Here is a 20,534-nt window from a genome sequence, read left to right as displayed (position 1 = left end):
AATAAACTTCGAGTGATTAAGGTGACACCAGGCCCGTGGCGTTCTTCCTTTCCGCTCTCCCAAAAGGACTCGACCACACTGTGTCGTCTCCGCATTGGCCATACCAGGCTGACCCATGGTTTTCTTTTGTGTGATGAGCCACCCCCACTTTGTGGTTGTGGAGCCTTCCAGTCAGTAGCCCACATTTTGGTTGAATGCCCCCTTCTTTTGGCTCTGCGTGCTAAGTACAGACTCCCCCACACTCTACCTTTGATGTTGGCTGACGATTCCCGGATGGTCTCTCTGGTTCTTGGTTTCCTCCGGGAAAGTGGTTTTTATTCTCAGTTTTAAGGTTTTTAATCTCTCTCTGGTGTTGGGGCAGGGCGGTGGGTGTCTCCCACTGTAAGCCGTGTTTGGAGATTCCCGATTCACCTCCCTGACCGAGATCCTCTTTTCTTCCCCTTTTACTCTGTTTTTACCTTTTTTTTTTTTTTTTTTTTTTTTTTAAAAAAAAAGGACTGGTTAGTCTCCTTTTCCCATACGTATTTCTACATTCTAGCGGTTGCACCTTTTAAGTCACAGGTGGTCTTGCCTATGCTGCTTCAGCATAGCGTTGGGTTCGTTCTCTTGCCGACTTCCCTCATTTTGTTTTTACCAATGACAACAGAACTGCCCTTTTACGTCTTTACCTTTTTCCGTTTTATTGTTCTGACTTTCCTCAGATGTCCCATTAGCGGAATGGAGCATATTTGAAACAAGGGACTGATGACCTTGCTGTTTGGTCCCTTAAACCTCAAACAACCAACCAACATTTGCAACTCGAGGATTTCTTACAATGCCTCAGACAGCTACAGATCACAGACACTAACATCATTGTCAATTTCGACATGGTCTCTGTGTTCACCTGCATACCACTGAATGATTCACTTGAGTTGATTGGAGAAAAGCTCAACAATGCTCTCTTCCACTTAGGCAAGTATTGACCTCGATGTACTTCCTATATGGAAGTCAATTCTACGAGCAAATGGAAGAGGTGGCAATGAGCAGCCTTCCCTCACCGATGGTGGACTATCTCTCTATGGAGAGATTGGAAGAGGAGGCACTTACATCGGTCCCAGATCAACCGAAATGCTTCTTTAGGTATGTGGATGACATCTCTGTTATGTGGCCTGATGGGAGGGGAAAAGGTCAATGCTTTTTTGGACCACCTAACTCACACCACCCTAAAATTAAATTCACCATGGAACTGGACTAGGATGGATTACTTTCCCATTCCTAGATGTAGCAGTCAAGAAGAAGGCAGGTGGTACCTTTAGTGTAGCGCAAACCCATTCACACTGACTTGTACCTGCAAGCCTGCAGTGACAGAGACAGAACATCTACAATCTGTGTTCTACAAAAATGGATACTCTTCTCAAGATGTTCGAAAGGTGCTGTGCCCTGTTTCCCACCTTACGTTCCTGTAGAGGTACAAGAAGAAACGAAGAAAGTTGCATATTCACCATACGTGGGGCCGATATCACCCAAAATCAGCAGAATTCTCCTCAGACATAACATCAAGAGCATTTTCCATTCACCCACCAAGACTAAGGCTGTGCTAGGGAATGTGAAGGATTATCTGGGTCTACAGAAACTGGCCCCATTCACATACCATGTGAATGTGGTATGCTGTACATCGGCCAGACGACTAGGGCCATTGACATCAGGTGCAAAGAACACCAAAGGTACATGAGACTGAGATAGGAAATCAAGTCAGTGATTGCCAAGCACTGTTTAGAACTAAGTCATGCTGTTAACTACAGTGATGTCAAGATTCTAACACAAACATCAAGATACTGGCACAGCAATTCTTGTGGGTGCTGTCTGTAGGGACTTTGTCAGGACACCCTCCAAGACCTACTAGATGATGTGCCCCTGCAAATAAGAGGAAACATGTAGTTAATGCACGATAAAGCTTCAGCACATCTTAGTCTTTGTGTTTGAGGTGCAGTGGCTCGTATCTGCTGTGACAGATGTCGAGATGCAGTGGCTGGTGTGGTATCACCGCCAGACACCACACTTGCTAGGTGGTAGCCTTTAAATCGGCCGCGGTCCATCAGTATACGTCGGACCCGCGTGTCGCCACTGTCAGTAATTGCAGACCGAGCGCCACCACACGGCAGGTCTAGAGAGACGTACTGGCACTCGCCCAGTTGTACAGCCGACTTTGCCCGAGATGGATTACTGACAAATACGCTCTCATTTGCCAAGACGATAGTTAGCATAGCCTTCAGCTACATTTGCTACGACCTAGCGAGGCGCCGTATTCAATTGATATTGAGATTCTATTAATGTATCGTCGAGAGCGATGTTCTACAAATGTGGATTAAAGTTAAGTATTCCAGAAGCTACGTACTTTTCTTTATAGCATTCATTACGTATTCTGTTTCAGACCTCACGCCAGCCTGCGTGAGTTTAAGCGCGTGCCTTTCGGCTTCCTCTCATTGTGTCTAGGCTGTCTTGTCTAGACACAACAGCTGGCATCTGCTGTGACAGATGTACGGGTAGAGGAGGATCACTTCCATATCCTGTACATTCCCTCGCCCTTGATTTTCTGTATTATTATCTCTGAGGGGGAGAGGGGGGGGGGTAACTTAAACAACCAGTCCATGCAACAGACCACCCACCTGGATGCAAAACTCTTCATAGACGTGTCGTGAAAGCGTACCGAACCATTCAAAACCGTCAGGGAGTATCTGAAAGGGTGGAACAGTCTGTGATTCGACAAGTGCATCCTCGATTAGAAGCGAGAGGAAGGCATTTCGAGCATTTATTATAAGTTTATGTGTTGTTGAACTCTAGTCACCTTAATTGTTAACTTTTAGTAATAACTTGAAGTGAAAGATTTTCAGACATATTTTAGATGAACTTCTTTTCTTGTTTAAATTTAAAAAAGCTGTAAAAGTGTTTTTGAAACACCCTATATATCTGGCTTGAAGACAGACCGCAGATATCAAACACTATGGAATGATCAAATTTTTTCTGTAAACAGTGTTGCTCAACTTCAATCTACTGTAAGAATGGCGTCAGGGAATTATGAAAAGCTGTTGTAATGTGGACACTGTAACAGCTTTTGGTAGTTCCCTGATGATGCTGTTCTTTAAATGATTTAAATACCAAAAGTTGAATAGGCCTATGTAGCACATCTCTTGGTTGTGATGGTGAAGCTGCTTTTGATATATGTGAGTCATGGGAGCATGAAGCAAATGAATTGTCTTTATTGTTCAATTGATCATTTCGTGTGGAGCAGGAATTGCCCTGTTTATCCCGAAGAATGAAAAATTCGGGAACTGGAGATTTCAAGGAGAATCCCATATGCTCAGTCTAAAAAAGCCAGCAAGACAGTATTACCTTCAGGATTTATCACATCTTTTACAACAGCTCTTAAAAGACCTGTCACTGAGAGCAAAGAAACACTCCAAACTCAAACAACAGAGTTGAGTACAAACTTGTGTGCTTGCAACTGCAAAAGGGGGAAATTATCAGAACCCTTGAGCACTCCAGGCCTGTAGGACATCCAAACAAAAATATTCAATGTCAAGAAACCGAAAATTGAACGTACTTGTACATAAGGCCCTGTTCAAGGTTGAAGCAACACCAACCACCACTTGGGGTACCAGCTGACAGGGGGCCAGAGGTGCCACAGTTGTAGTAAGATTTCTGTACAGGACATACCATAATTATCAGCAGCTGCATGGGCAGCAAGCTGAGGTGGGCACCCAAGTGCAAGATTTGTTACAGTGTGTATCACAGTTATTAGTGAAAGCTGACATGGATGAAGGCTTATGAGGAAAAAGAGTGGGGGTGGGGGGAGGGCTGCCAAATGATAAGTCTCTTGTGTGGAAAAATGTTCTTGAACCAGTCGTGTTCTCCATACGAACATCATGAACAAGGGCATTATGGAGGGCATTCATTTCCCCTTGAAGGAACCAAATAGCCTGATGACTATTTCCTTTGTCTGTGCTGCATGCCAGAGAGAAGGTGGAAAAGAAAAGTCTTGCTAATTGATGTCTCTCATAATGCAGTGGGAAGTGAATGTCTTTGGAGCTCATGTGGAGGAGTAGTACAGAAAAAGCACTATGTCTATATCTGCAGGAGAGACACTCAAAAATGACTGATGACCCTGTATTAGGAACCTAATGTTCACATGAAAAAAAACTGTGGTGGTAACACACTAAGGTTTGAATAGTGCTACTCCGTAGTAAACACATGGTACGGTACACCTCATCTGTCCCACTAACACCAACTTTCTGGTAGTAGCTATTATCATCCATATGCCTCTGAAAATCACCATAAGCACAGCCTGCGCCCCACCACAAAACCTACTTGATAGCAGCTCTTAAGAACTGCTTCTTGGGAATTTTAACACTCACCATATGCTTTGGAATTCCAACATCACTTGTCATAGCAGTCAAGTTCTCAAAGGTCACATTGTACAGAAGACACCTATCTTTTTAATGGAAGCCAAGTGACACATTTTAGCTCTGCCACAGGGCTATACTTGGCCACTGATTTTTCCTTCTGTTCACCAGTCCTCGCAGATATGGTAGAGTGAGAAGGGGAAAGTGATCTGCACTCACGTGACGGCTTCCGTATCTGGATGCAATTTCTGAGCAAGAAAGAACCGAAAAGGTAGCCACTGAAATGGGTATTTGGCAGAGTGAACTGGACGCTGTACAGCCATTTAGCTAGGTAAAAATGTGAAGACAATGTCCAAAATGTCACACTTCTGGTGTTGTAATAACAGTGCAACAAGTTTTAAAACTGTGTTGTTTATGCACTGGTAAGAGGGCATTAAGTGATTTGCTTAGGGACAGATTGGTATTTTTTTTATTTATTTATTTATTTATTTTTTCAACAAATAGATGAGTCTAGCGTGGGTTTTAAAATTTTCTGATGACTCAGCACTCATCCTCAAGCTTTTAGGCAGCTGATTGTAACAATGACTGACTGGCTGTTTCCTGTTTTTTTATGTTAGTGGCCAGCAGGGTGTCAGTATCTGGGGAAAACTGTTCATGTGTTTTATCGAGCTAATCTTCATTTCACAGAGCAGCTTTTATATTAAGACTGCCATAATTCCATTTGACTATGATGGCAAGTGTTTAAGTGTACATGATGAAACATATGCATGTTTTATTTGTTTTAATACACTGACTTTTTTAATTATAAGTGTAATATCTAAAAAGTATCCTTTTATGCATTTTAAGCTCTCATACAGTGTAATATTTAATGTGAGACGGTATGAAATTAGGCATCAGGGATGGGGGGAGTCCACTCTGCCTGCCCCAGAGGGGGGGGGGGGGGGTAATGGCCCTGTTTGCCAAATGTTGACATTGTCAAATGTCAGACAGTCTAAAAAAACCATGAACATATTTTCATAGTGCACAATCAACATAATTTTTTTGGTAAGGAAAGACTTCCTTGCTTAGTTTACATATTGCATATATTCACGTTCAGCAAAGGCACTGATAAATTTTCCATTGAGCACCAGAAAACCAACATAATCAAACACCTAAGAATTTACACTGAGGTGCCAAAGGAACCGGTATAGGCATGCACTTTGAAATACAGAGATACGTAAACAGGCAGAATACGTCGATGCAATCGGCAAGGCCTGTATAAGATGATAAGTGTCTGGCGTTGTTGTTAGATTGGTTAGTGCTGCTACAAAAGCAGGTTATCAAGACTTGAGTGAGTTTGAACGTGGTGTTAGAGTCAGTGCATGAGCTGTACGACCCAGCATCTCCAAGGTAGCGATGAAGTGTAGATTTTCCTGTACAACCATTTCACGAGTGTACCATAAGTATCAGAAAACTGGTAAAACATCAAATCTCTGACATTGCTGCGACTGGAAAAAGATCCTGCAAGAACAGGGCCAACAACGACTGAAAACATGACAGAAGTGCATTCTTCCACGAATTGCTGCAGATTTCAATGCTGGGCCATCAACAAGTGTCAGTGTGTGAAACATTCAGTGAAACATCATCGATATGGGCTTTAGAAGCCAAAGGCTCACTTGTGTACCCTGGATGACTGCATGGCACAAAGCTTTATGCCTTGCCTGGGGCTGTTAACACCAACATTGGACTGTTGATGACTGGAAACATGTTGCCTGGTCAGATGAGTCTCACTTCAAATTGTCCACAATAAAAGGATGACAGCCAAAAACAGTTGCAGGATAAAATTTTTTTATTAAAATTCTTGACCTGGTTTCGGTACATATAAATATACCTTCATCAGAAGTAAACTTCTAAAATTACATCATGCAATGGAGAATAATAAAACAATTATGCCAAAGGCGTCGTCAGTAATTAAGATATCATCTCCATTTGTATAACATGTGTAATGGGCACAGGGTTGACCCTGTGCCCATTACACATGTTATACAAATGGAGATGATATCTTAATTACTGACGACGCCTTTGGCATAATTGTTTTATTATTCTCCATTGCATGATGTAATTTTAGAAGTTTACTTCTGATGAAGGTATATTTATATGTACCGAAACCAGGTCAAGAATTTTAATAAAAAAATTTTTTCCTGCAACTGTTTTTGGCTGTCATCCTTTTATTGTGAAGAATTTTAACAGTTGCTGCTGCAGCCATGTTTAAAATCTTGAGACTTCAAATTGTATCAAGTGGATGGACGTATATGGGTACGGAGACAACCTCATGAATCCAAGGGTCCTGCATGTCAGCAGGGGGGACTGTTCAAGTTTGTGGAGGGGTCTGTTATGGTGTGGGGCATGTACAGTTGGAGTGATATGGGATCCTTGACACATACATAAGCATGCTGTCTGATCACCTGCATCCATTCGTGTCCATTGTGCATTCCGAAGGACTTGGGGAAATCCAGCAGGACAATGTGACACCCCGCACATCCAGAATTGCTACAGAGTGGCTCCAGGAACACTCTTCTGAGTTTAAACACTTCTGCTGGCCACCAAACTCCCCGGACAGGAACATTGTTGAGCATTCTGGAATGCCTTGCAACGTGCTGTTCACAACAGATCTCCACCCACTCGCACTCTTATGGATTTATGGACAGCCCTGCAGGATTCATGGTGTCAGTTCCCTCCAGCACTACGTCAGACAGTTGATCCATGTCACGTCGTGTTGCGGCACTTCTGCGTGCTTGTGGGGGCCCTACATGATATTAGGCAGTTGTACCAGTTTCTTTGGCTCTTCAGTATATAATGTTCTGTTTCCTTTATTAATTTCTCCTCCTGCATTATTTCTAACAGTGGGGCCTGACCTTATGCAGTACAAAATAGTATTATTGTGTTTTATTTAAGTTCAGAGACAGTTAATTTGCAGAAACCAGGTTATAAACTCTCAACAAAATTTTATTTGCCTTTTCAAGTATTGAAATCCCTCCTTTAGGCGTGATTATAATCATTGCATCATCAACAAACGGAACTATTTGAGGGTATTGGATATACAGTGGCAGGTTATTTATATACCGGTATAACTGTAACAAAATTGGACCCTGTACTCATCCTGTGGTATTCTGTAGTGATAATTCCATATTCTGAAGACAGTCTTCCGTTTCTTAATGTGGCTGACTGTGTTGCTTTAATTTCATTGGATGAAAATCATTTATCAGTAAGATCTCTGATACTATAATATTTGAACTGGTTTATTATGATACTGTGAACTGTATCAATCAAATATGTCTAATAAGACACAGAAAATTCAGTGCCCATTAAGTAGGATATTCTTCATCAACCATCTAGAATGTAACAACGTGTCATTGACTCAATAATATTATCGAGGTGAGTTTGTACATTCAGGCCACCTGCTAGTGCTCCTCCAGTTTCATGACTGTTGAGAACTGAGTAGTTTGAAGAACCTCTCTTTCATTATTTTGTAACAAGAATGGTATAATAATAATAAAAAAAACATTACTAGCCCAGTTTCACAGTAATCAGTGGGATTTTATGTGAAACTAAAGTACATCTGCAGAAAAAAAAATGTTTCACCTCATTTATTAATGAACATTGTTGGAGCTGAATGTTTCCTTTGGGAATGTTAATGCTGTTGCAAAAATTAATTTAGTGAATTTCATGACATACATAAAGTCTCTCTTCTTGCTATAAAATGTTAATGTACTATTTTAAATATTGGATGTTTTTCAAATTAGATAATATATTATTTGTGAGACACATCTGTAGCGTTTGCTGCCTCATAAAGCTATCTGCAGTCCACAGGAGCTCCTTATCCAAAATGCAGTGAGCAGAGATGAGCCTTTTACACTGGAGGAGTGGTCATCATTATGCGAGGAAATACTGGTCAGCAAAGGCAGACTGAAACCTACAACACTGGCTGCATATATAATGTCACAGTGTGTCAGAACCAGTAATCTAAAAGTGGGTCTCTCGTTGCTGACATACCTGGAATCCACAGCTTCTGGACCAAACCTTGCAACAGTGAGCACATTAATAAAACTTCCAAACTTAAAGCATGCCTCATTGTTTCTCTAGGAGCAGCTTGACAAGTGTTTGCTATGAAAGATATTTTTTGACACTTATTCTCCTCTATACACCACACATTACATCTCTGACGATTCGGAATGATATAGTTCTTTTATAGAATTTCTGCAGTTTAAAGTAAAGGTACATCCTTTAAAATAGCAAATTCACTGTAGGGCATTTTCTTTTCTTTTAGAAGTAAGTGACTTGCAAACTTTTGTTATAAGGTTGTTAGATGTCAATTTCATCCAAAAATCATAATTTGCATCCAACTTGTGTTTACAGTTGGGAATATCAATATGTGTCCTGGATTGTGTATGCAGTGTACGGAAGCATGGTCAGCCATTGACGTCACGTTTCCTGACACTTCAGCACCACAGTGTACTAAAAATTATGTGTTTTGGAGATGTAATGAATATGGTATATCACTTTAACTCTGTATTTTAATAGTACTCAGATACAAATATGAAAACCAATAAGTTCAGCATGTTAGCTTCCCAAATACGCAAGTCAAATGGGGGCTGCTTGGTTTATTTCTCTCAGCCAGTTATATCAAAGGACCCATGAAGGCATCGAATATAACTGCTTCATCACCCAAGTTCATAAACGGTGCAGTGTGAACACACATAAAAACCATTATGCATCCCATTTTGGAATAGAAAATGTGAAAAACATTTAGCACAGAGGACATTAACATACACCACATTAAAGATCTCTCCAAAATATCTCATATTTATTGCAGTCTTATGTCATGAAGTGTTGGGAAATGTGATGTCAGCAGCTAAATATGCTACCTGCAGATCTTTTCTTGGAGTTAGCTTCAGGTGTTATTTAGTAGTTGATTATGAAAAGGAAAAGGAGATACAGTTTGTAACATTTTAGGGAACCTTTGCACCTTAGGGAATATCCATTAATTACATGAACGGTTTTCCTTAAAATTTGTACCCCACACTCCCAAAAATTCACAATTTTTGGATTTTTTCCTTTGGTTACACCGTGAAACCTTGCTCCTTGCCAAATTTTATGATTCTAGGTCAACAGGAAGTACCCTACAGGTTTTGATGAGTGAGTTTTCGAGTATCAAAATATGTGACATAACTGGCTGTATCTTTTGATTTCTTTAATGTTGGAAGCTTCAATTTTTTACACCATCAAGGGACTGTGGACCTTAATATGTGACATAAATTTCATCCTGATACCTCTACCCATTCCTGAGAAAAATGGTGTTTGACAGTCAGACAGATGGACAGGCGGATGACAGATGACAGACAGCAAAGTGCTCCTGTAAGGGTTCCATTTTTACCAAAAAGTTGACCTTTTACTGGTAGATTACATACAGTAAATGTCATTCATGTACATCTACATTTACAGACATAGTTCGCAAGCCACCTGTGGTGTGTGGTGGAGGGTACCCTGCACTATTACTAATTGTTTCCTTTCCTGTTCCATTTGCAAATAGAATGAGGGAAAAATTACTGTCTATGCCTCCGTACAAGCCCTAATCTCTCTAATCTTGTCTTCATGGTCCTTACGTGAAATATACTTTGGCGGCAGTAGAATCTGCAGTCAGTCTCAAATGCCAGTTCCCTAAATTTTCTCAATAGTACTCCTCAACAAAAATAGCACCTTCCCTCCAGTGACTCCCTTTTGAGTTGCCAAAGGATCTCAGTAATACTTGCTTGTACTTTGAACCTACCGCTAACAAATCAGAATTGCTTCGAAGTCTTCCTTTAATCCGACCTGGTACGGATCCTAAACACTCAAACAGTACTCAACAGTGGGTCAAATTCGTGTCTTATAAGTGGTCTGCTTTGCAGATGAACCACACTTTTCTAAAATTCTCCTGATAAACCAAAGTTGACCATTCACTTCCCTATTGTAATCCTTGCTTCCCATTCCATTTCATATTGCTTTGCCATGTTATGCCTGTACAGTTAATCGGCATGACGTTGTCAAGCAGAAAACTAATAATTCAGTACCGGTTTGTTTTTCCTTCTCATATGCATTAACTTACTTTTTTCTACATTTAGAGCTAGATGCCATTTATCACACCAACTAGAAATCCTACAGTCACTCGACGACAACACCTTTCCACCCACTACAGCATCATCAACGAACACCCACAGACTGCTTCTCACCCTGCCTGTCAGATCATTTATGTATGTAGAGAATAACAGGAGTTCTATCACATTTTGCGGGGGCACAATTGACAATACCCTTGTCTCAGATGAACATTCCTTGTCAAAAGACAACATTGTTTGCACATTCCGTTGGACCATATGATTACATAGCTTATCAATCTCTTGATTAACATGATCAATAACAGAATTCTTGAAACTTCCTGACAGATTAAAACTGTGTGCCGGACCAAGACTTGAACTTGGGACCTTTGCCTTTCGCTCTCGTGCACACAATTTTAATCTGCCAGGAAGTTTCATACCAGCACACACTCTGCTGCAGAGTGAAAATCTCATTCTGGAAACATCTCCTAGGCTGTGGCTAAGCCATGTCTCTGTAATATCCTTTCTTTCAGGAGTGCTAGTTCTGCAAGGTTCACAGGAGAGCTTCTGTAAAGTTCCAAAGGTAGGAGACGAGGTACTGGCAGAAGTAAAGCTGTGAGGACAGGGCGTGAGTCATGCTTGGGTAGCTCAGTTGGTAGAGCACTTGCCCGCGAAAGGCAAAGGTCCCGAGTTCGAGTCTCGGTCCAGCACACAGTTTTAATCTGCCAGGAAGTTTCAAATCAGCGCACACTCCGCTGCAGAGTGAAAATCTCATTCTGGAAAGAGAATTCTTGTTAGTGAAATTCAGCTCAGCTTTCTTCCACAAATGTTATCTTGCTCGCATGTCTGTTTTGACTTGTCAGCATGTTGCTTAATGTATGTATTGTTAATATAATCCATTATGGAGTCGAGGTAGCAGTTGTCGTTATACTGATTATCACTGTTAGCATTCAACTGCGATTCTTATACATATATTTTAACAACGCGTTTCAAGAGACAATGCTTTCATCAGGTTGTAAAGTCTATGTCATGAAATTAAACAGACTAAAAAGACAAAATACCATCACAAATAGTTGGGAAGTCCATAGAGTAAAACAGAATTAAAGGTATATTGGACTGTGGGTCCTCGTCTTACATTGAAGTTTTTGACACAAGTCGATGGCCGTCCCATAGCTACCAAATATGCTGTCGCACTGTGCCGGCTCGGGAGCTGTTGTGGACTGACGTGCCTAGGTGTTGTGGCGTGGTTACAGCCGTGTGCTTGACGGTAACGCTATGCTATTGGCCGCCTTATTTCCTTATTGTATTGGTCTGTCATCATTAGCCTCTCGCAACTCCGTCAGTGACATGCTACAATTTTAAAATCCCATACCTACCCTAAAATAATTCTAAAAACCCGCTAAAAAATCTCATTTCTTTAAAATTATCTTGTGCATTTAGAATATTGCTTTGTTTCTTTTCATGGATAGCTATCTCGAATTCCTCTAGCAAATCAAGTTTCCTCCCTTTCTTTTCTACATGCAATATTTCTACGTTGTCTTCTATGCTATTAAGGGGATGGCCTGTTTCATATATATGGTTCGCAACAGCTGATTTGTCATTATTTCCTAACCTGAACGCATCTTTATGTTCTTTATACTGGATCGCGAATGATCTTCCTGTCTGCCCTACATATTTTGCATCACAAGTTCTGCACTGAATCTTATAGACTCCCGATAAGTGCAAAAAGAAAAAACCTGATGGAGAGAAAGTGAAAATTATCACGATGCCATACTACGGAACAGTCTCACAAAAGATAGCAAATATTTTTAAGCCATACAATGTTAAAGTAGCTTTTCAGACTAATAACCTAGTGAGGTATAGCCTTAAGCACGATATTGGCGAGAAGAGAAATAAAAATCAGGAAACAAACAAATACTTTCTGCTGACACTAGATGTCACATGATTAATGTGATGAGCACTATTTGTCTGGGCTGACTCTGTCTACATAATGCAGGAACGAAACTGCAAATATCTGCTGAAACTCCAGAAAAAATGCATTTGACTATTGATAGAGACACCCTGTATAAAAACAAAATGTTATCCATTATAATAATGTAAATTCTCTTAACCAAAAAGTTGACATGAGATTTTCAGTGGCCTGACCCCCCCCCCCCTCCCCTTTCCCCTTTAAATGAAATTTGGTGACATTTTGCTGGAATCCTCCGTTCGTATCTTGAGCTCAGGTAATTAATGGATGTCCCATTAGTTCTGATTGGTAAATATCATAGCCTTCCTCAGTATGGAAAGAGATTTACTGTATGAAAACCAATATGTATGAGTGCATATAACAGAACCAATGCCATAAATCATAGAAACGGCTTATAATGTCTTTTTAGTGATAATATTTTGTTGCTGATGTTATTTATGTGGTGAATTTTGAGTCTAAAACTGGTACAATTGAAGAGTGATTTTTCATGATTTCGCTAACCTCTTGTTTAGCCAGGTGTAGCATTACAAGGCTGATCACAGTGAGGAAATACTATGGCTTTAGCAATTGCTGTATCATGTATATAGAAATGGCAATTTTGGAGTCTTATCTCTCTCCCCCCCACCCCCACCCCCCCACCCCCTCTCCTCTTCCCTTTCCCTCCCTCCCCATCAGATAAATTTTTGTGAGTGCATATGATATCATGGTATACTGGTAGCTGTTTTTTCCAGTGCATCATCTGTGAATCAAAAAAGCAAGGGGCAGATGATAATGGGTGAAGGAAGTAAGATTATTAAATGTTAATGTCCAATACTTAGTATGGTCATTAGAGACTGAGCACTAGCTATTTAGGACAAAAATGCACGAGAATATTGACCATGATCTTCTTCGATAACTGTTTCAGCATTTTACTTGCAATTATGTATGAATTGTTTTTGTTGTTTTAGTAGTTTAATTTACAGACACAGATAAAGGTGTGTTTGAAATAAAACAATTAGATAATGAAAACAAAAGGTTCAAAAAGTTTTTAAAAATTGTTTATGTTTTTGAACAATAGTCTGAACATTTTTGCACCCCTAATTCCGAAAATGGCATCCATTTTTCATCATCAGATCAGGTTTGTGTGCTAATTCACTTCCGAAAAAACCTGCGAGCTTCGAATGAAATTTAGTAAACTTTTGTGACATGACCTTTGTGTTTTGTTAATATTCCTTCACCAAATTCATTTTTTGAGAGGGAAAAATCTTTTTGTCAGTACGAGGGGCATTCAATAAGAAATGAACACTTTTTTCATCTGAAAGCAAGTTAATTTTGTGTAGGATCCCACTACATCAGATTATTCCCCACTCTTTTGGCTACAGAACCCTATTTTTCAACATAATCTCTTTGCAATGCGATGGCCTTATGCCACCTTACTTGGAGGCATGTATGTGCGCACGATACTGCTCTACTGGTCGAGGTGCTGGTAACCTCGCCATTGATGCCCATAAGCCCCAAACACACGCACTACTAATTGACGTTGGAACCAATATCTTGCTGCATCAGTAACCTCCCTATCATTAATGTACTGCTTCCTGCAGAGTGCATTCTTCATTGGGCCACACAGATGGAAGTCGGAAGGTGCGAGATCCCAGCTGTAGGATGGAAGAGGAAGAACAGTGCAGTAAAGTTTTGTTTGCTTCTGTCAGGTGCCCTGACTTGCGTATGGCCTTGCATTCTCATGGGGAAGGAGAGGTTTATTTGCATTCCCCCCCAACAGATATACTGAAGTCATTTCTTCAGTTTCCTGAGGGTAGCACAATACACTTCAGAGTGGATTGTTGCATCATGACGGGGGACATCAAACACAATCTCATGGCCGTGACTTTACCAGCTGAGAGTGCAGCTTTGAACTTTTTCTTTTTAAGAGAAGTGCTGTGTCACCACTCCATAGATTATCATTTTGTTTGGGGTTTGAAGTGATGAGTCCACGTTTCATTGACTGTGACAATGTTCGACAAAATATTGTCATGATCAGGTTCATAATGTGCAAACAACTCCACACAGATTGTCTTCTGTTGCTCTTTATTGTCTTCCGTTAGGCGACAAGGAACCCAGCAGGCACACACCTTTTAAGTACCCCAGCTGGTGAACAATTCTGTCAGCACTGCCAACAGGCACATCCAGTAGTGCAGCAAGGTGTTTGATCATGATTCGTCTATCATTTCAAATGAGAGTGTTCGCACGTTACATCATTGCTGGAGTTACAGCTCAGTATGGCCAGCCTGCACACAGGAGATTGGAACGACTCACTGTGCTTTTGTTCGCTGTGAGGTCTCGGTAGACATTCTGCAAGCACCTATGAATATCTGTGATGCTGTGGGTTTCTGCCAAATGAAACTCGATGGCAGCTCCCAGTCTGTAATACACGTACATTACAGATGCCATTTTGAAGTCTACTTATAGTGCCCCACCTATCGGAACAGCTTGAAACTATAGGGGCTTAAGTGGGGATATTCGACGATGTCCCACAATAAATTCCAAATTTTTTCAGCTGAAATTTTCCAAGAAAGAAAGTATTACATTACATATTGAATGCCCCTCGTGCAAAAAACATATGAAAAAATAGAATTTATTGACCCTCAAGTGGGCATGCTGTTTTTTATAACATACATGTCGAGAGTAGCTGTCTTTATGTTACCAAGGTAACAACTATAATCAATATAACAGTTTAATCATATTTTAATTAAACTGTGATAATATAAACTTACATTATATGAGCTAAATCATTGTTTAATGAAGCAATAATAAAATACTCTTTCATTATATCATTTTGTTGCCTTGTAAAAGTGTCACCCCACTGTAATGACCCCCTTGAAGCATTAAAGAGCGCAGTTTCATCTGAGCCCAGCCAATTGCTTATTTAATTGCTAATTATCTCACAGACAGCTGCCTCATTTTCAGATTGTGCTGCTAGCTCGGAATCTGGGTTTCGACCACTGCATTTTCATACATTATCCAACGAAGTAAATACAAATTCCGTGTTCATCTTTGAATGTAGCAGCATTTCAATAGTCCGACTGGCAAGACTGTTTGGGATGTTTGTCAACATGGCCAACTCTACGTTCTGAATTTTTTCCTACCTGTGAGAAGAGATGGTTGCTAATAGCAACTTTTATGAATTGTGAATCACATGCAGCATTCTCTTCACCATAAGAATAATACGAATATAAACATTTTGCCATGTATTCTTTCATGTTTGCTGCTATCTCGTTTAAATCCTGTCAGCCTAATAAACTACGAAACTAGTGTGAGACAACAGCAAACGCGGAAGAACATACATATCATGTCATGTTTATATTCGTATTATTCTTATGCCTAATAGTGATACTGTCAGAAATGAAGCACGGCAATTGACTAGATTTTTAAATCCAAGATGACTAATTTCTGTGCAGGATGTAATGTACAAAAGAGGTGTCTGCAAAGATTTTCAAACGGAGAAAAATTTTAGCTAAACTCTCATTCAGAACATCTTCTATCATACGCAGTCTATTATTTGGTTCTTGTTGATCATTATCAAAGAAAGCAGCAGTGTAAGTAACAACAAACAGCAGTCTCTTGTCATTGTTTCGCTAATGAGACAATTCTTCTCTTTTTTCTATTGTAAGTGGCGGTAGCGCGCACAAAAGCAAGCCATGCCGCGAGCGGCGACAGTTTGTAAACGCACATTATCAGAATGCGACAAACAATGCATGACACAGTACAATAATGCAGTCGATTCAAACCAGACGAAGCACGTGAAAAAGGAAGGGTACCCGTATAAATACGGACGGAGCGTCTGACGTATAGCAATCAATGGCTACCTGGTAAAGCTTAACTGCTAAGCTTACGACTCGAACCAAACTACTGTAGCTGTATCGTCATTCATTCGACCTAAATTGTGTCTCATATTACAGTGGACCAACTTTGTTTCGATTTGGAGGTGCTGCCTAAAACTTTTCTCTCCCCTTGAATTTCGAGTCTCAAATTTCAGGTGCGGCTTAGATTTGTGAAATTTTTTTTCCTTGATTTCGAGTCTCGTTTTTCAGGTGCAGCTTAGATTCGAGTAAATACGGTACATAGGCACTGATCACTGTTGTGCAGCAATACACATTTCAGTTATTGCTTGCTGCTGTCAATGAACAGACTCCATCTTATGTAGGCACTCCAACCTTGTGCAGAAGCTTGTCAATATCTGTACAGTATCCCAAAAAGAAGTATGGAAAATAAGAAACTCTTTGGCACCCCAACCTTGTGCAGAAGCTTGTCAATATCTGTACAGTATGCCAAAAAGAAATATGGAAAATAAGAAACTCTTTACATCTGTTGCAATAGAAAGTGATCTGAACACTGTCACACAGAAGATTTTTTTCTTTCAGTATTGATGGCAACAGTGCAGCAGAGGATTTTGACAAGCTGAGATTGCAAAGTAGATCACTGAGCTCCTCGTGAGAAAAAGGAATCGGGGCATCATCATCAACATCTAAATATTGTTCCTGTTTTTCTTCAATACTAGCAGAATCTTCATTACTAATTTCATGAAGTTCTCCAAAAACTGGTACTGGAATTTTCTTACAATGAGCTGTAGGATGATGTGCCAATGCCGGATCAGGATACATGAAGCTGTTCTAGATCTTTTTGTTGATCCCAGTCACATCAACAGCACACAAGTAGCACTCTGAGGCATCATTTGTCAGCACCCTCCAAACAACTGGAATTCCAAATTTCAAAGAGCTTTTCTTGCCCTTGGTTCAAGTTTTATCTTAGTCACCAATCGACGTACCAAAAGCATGCATTATGGAACTTCAGACTGCATTCTTCTTAGTAGGATGGATATATCCCTGCAGATGTACCACAATATGTTGGGATTATTTTTGCACTGTCTTCTTGCTGAAGCCATTTGCTTTTCCTGCAAATAAAAAAGAATAGTTTTAATGTAAAACAATGTATATTATGAAATAAAAAATTAGCATTTGCTCGGGTTTTTGTTATATGGGTCATAACACACAAAAATTTGATGACTCGTAAAGTTGACATGTTAGACCAAAATGAGATATTTTTGAGATCAGTACATCGTAATTACACAAAACAATTCAGAGAAATGTGAAATCATTAAAACAAGAAAAACTTGGATCATGAAGGCTCGTCGTATAAGTGCTTGAACCTCATTCTTCACAAATATGGATCAAGTTTCTCAACCATAGCCCACCACAATCGCTAATCTCATGTAATGTGTTTATTCGTACAGTTTGCTTATTTATGACACAGCATAATATAAGTTTATCATTTCTGTATTCAGTTGTACATTTCATTCATCGCAACAATTGTAGGGCCAATTGACATAGGTATGCATTGTACTGCTTGATTATAGGAAGACAAGTCTGTAAGTAACTACACTTTTGTACAAATCATTTTTAGCTTGGCAGTATGGATTAGTGCACTCAACACACACTAGATTGTACCATTGTCTCTGCTCATGGCAACTTTCAGCATTGTCATATCAGTTCACTTTGCATTCTTGAAAAGTAAAGATAATTGCGCAGCTCTCACTTTGCACCAATGAAGAAAAGCTTTCTATAATACAATTTTTTATGGTGTGAAGGTATGCCAGCAACTGAGACCCATAGAAAACTTTGAGCACAAAATGGGTGCAACTTTTTATCACTGTGAAGTGTTACCAGTGAATTGAACCATTCAAAAGTGAACAAGTGTGAAGGACAAGGAAAGAAACAGGGTGTTCAGATATATATACCACTGATGCCAACACTCAGTAAGTCTGTGATCTTATTTTGAATAACTGATAAGTGATTGTTGATGAAGTGACAAACCAAAACAGCTACTTGACTGTAATGCCAATGAAGGTGAAATGTTTTTAAAGTGAATCATCAGTTCCGATGAAATAAGGTTGATCACTTTGAACCAGAGAGCAAATGCTAAAGTGTGGAATAGAAAGACACCTCATCTCCAACTAAAAAAAAAAAAACATTCAGGAATCAACCTTTGCCAGAGAAAATGATGCAATCAATTCTGGGATATTACCTCAAAAAGGAGTCAACTGTAAATAGTTGACATTACAGAGATATGTTTGGCAATCAGCTGAAGTCTGCAATTGGAAATAAATGTCATGGACTATTGTCAAGCAGTGTTCTTGTTTTGAATGACAGCGCATTTCGATGATGGTGAAGAGACTTTGTCCACGAATACCTTTGCCACCTAGACTTTAAGGACAACCTGAAGTTCACAAGGAAGGAATGCCACTCCACCCAGTTTGTAGCAACGTTAGTGCAGCAACATATGAATCATCGAATCACGTGACGGTGTTGCTTAGCTCCCCTGTGGGTAGATGCCAGCATCACAAATGGAATTTGATGCATTTTATCCAGCAGCTCCAGAATTTCTGTCTAGGCCAAAAAGACCTCATGGTGATCTTCGACATGATGTCGCTTTTTACAAGGGACACTCTAAGCTTCTTAGGAGAAAAATGTGGACCAGTTCGAATAAAACTGTCTGAATTCATTCTTACATCAACCTACATTCTATTTGACAGAAATTACTACAAACAAACAGATGTAGTGGCGATGGGCTGTCTGCTGTCACAAGTAGTGGCCAATATGTGTATGGTGGCATTTGAAGAAGCAGCCCTGGACTCTGCAGTCTACAAGCCCTACACATGTGTGTGTGTGTGTGATATGTTCATAATCTGACCATACAGATGACATCACCTACAAGACTTCCAGCAACACCTGGATACTGCACCAAAACTTCAAGTTCACAGTGGAGATAAAAGAAAATACGTCCATTTGTGTACGTGCTCAACAGACGAAGACCGGATGGCACACTAGGACACAGCTTATGCCATAAACTGATGCATGCAGTTTTTTACTTGCATGCTGTAAACATGCGGCAGACAGCATTTGTTCTGTAAATTTGTGTGTCAAAGGTGTCATACAAGCTGAAAAAATAGTTCACTAGCTCAGAGACTTCTAGGATATTTTATGAAGAAACTTATCATCTTCCAGAGGCACATGAACCAAGTGCAGCAGCAGCAGCAGTTTAATCCGCTACACCAGATTGGCAACATGAACAAAGTGCCTGCCTGTGAGGACACACAAAACAATACAATAATGAACCATAAAGGGGTGAAAAGTACCTCATGAAAAACAAAGAACTACTTTGATGCTAGCAGGTTTTGTTATTCTGAAGTGTAAAACTTTGCTAAGAAAAATTTCTGCATTGCCAAGAAAAAGGCTCGTGGATGACAACAAAATTAATGATCTACATCTACATTCATACGCTGTAAGCCACCCAACAGTGTGTGGCGGAGGGCACTTTACGTGCCACTGTCATTACCTCCCTTTCCTGTTCCAGTTGCGTATGGTTCGCGGGAAGAATGACTGATGGAAAGCCTCCGTGCGCACTCGAATCCCTGTAATTTTACATTCGTGATCTCCTCAGGACGTATAAGTAGGGGGAAGCAATATATTCTATACCTCATCCAGAAACGCACCCTCCCGAAACCTTGACAGCAAGCTATACCGCGATGCAGAGCGCCTCTCTTGCAGAGTCTGCCACTTTAGTTTGCTAAACATCTCCGTAACGCTATCATGCGTACCAAATAACCCTGTGACGAAACACGCTGCTCTTCTTTGGATCTTCTCTATCTCCTCTGTCAACCCGACCTGGTACAGATCCCACAATGATGAGCAATACTCAAGTATAGGTCGAACGAGTGTTTTGTAAGCCACCTCCTTTGTTGATGGACTACATTTTCTAAGGACTCTCCCAATGAATCTCAACCTGGTGCCCGCCTTACCAATAATTAATTTTATATGATCATTCCACTTCAAATCGTCCCGCACGCATACTCCCAGATATTTGACAGAAGTAACTGCTACCAGTGTTTGTTCCGCTATCATATAATCGTACAATAAAGGATCCTTCTTTCTATGTATTCGCAATACATTACATTTGTCTATGTTAAGGGTCAGTTGCCACTCCCTGCACCAAGTGCCTATCCGCTGCAGATCTTCCCGCATTTCGCTGCAATTTTCTAGTGCT

The 20,534-nt window shown here is 40.2% G+C and overlaps 1 protein-coding gene across 7 annotated transcripts in view; it reads left to right on the top strand.

Moving 5' to 3' along the window:
• The window catches only part of LOC126194644 (mitochondrial ribonuclease P catalytic subunit), a 163,080-nt gene that overhangs the window by 18,043 nt on the left and 124,503 nt on the right, over nucleotides 1–20,534 (top strand). For all 7 annotated transcript variants that reach the window (XR_007538491.1, XR_007538490.1, XR_007538492.1 and 4 more), the window contains one exon: nucleotides 8,222–8,447. Coding sequence is in view for 2 of the 7 variants with exons in the window: in XM_049932821.1 (XP_049788778.1) it covers nucleotides 8,222–8,447 (226 nt within the window). In the remaining 5 variants the exon portion in view is untranslated. The remainder of the gene's footprint in view (nucleotides 1–8,221; nucleotides 8,448–20,534) is intronic.

This window comes from Schistocerca nitens, chromosome 7 (assembly GCF_023898315.1).
Source record: "Schistocerca nitens isolate TAMUIC-IGC-003100 chromosome 7, iqSchNite1.1, whole genome shotgun sequence".
NCBI lineage: Eukaryota > Metazoa > Arthropoda > Insecta > Orthoptera > Acrididae > Schistocerca > Schistocerca nitens.
The sequence above is the reverse complement of the archived record's forward strand: the minus strand, read 5'-3'. Positions and strand labels throughout refer to the sequence as shown.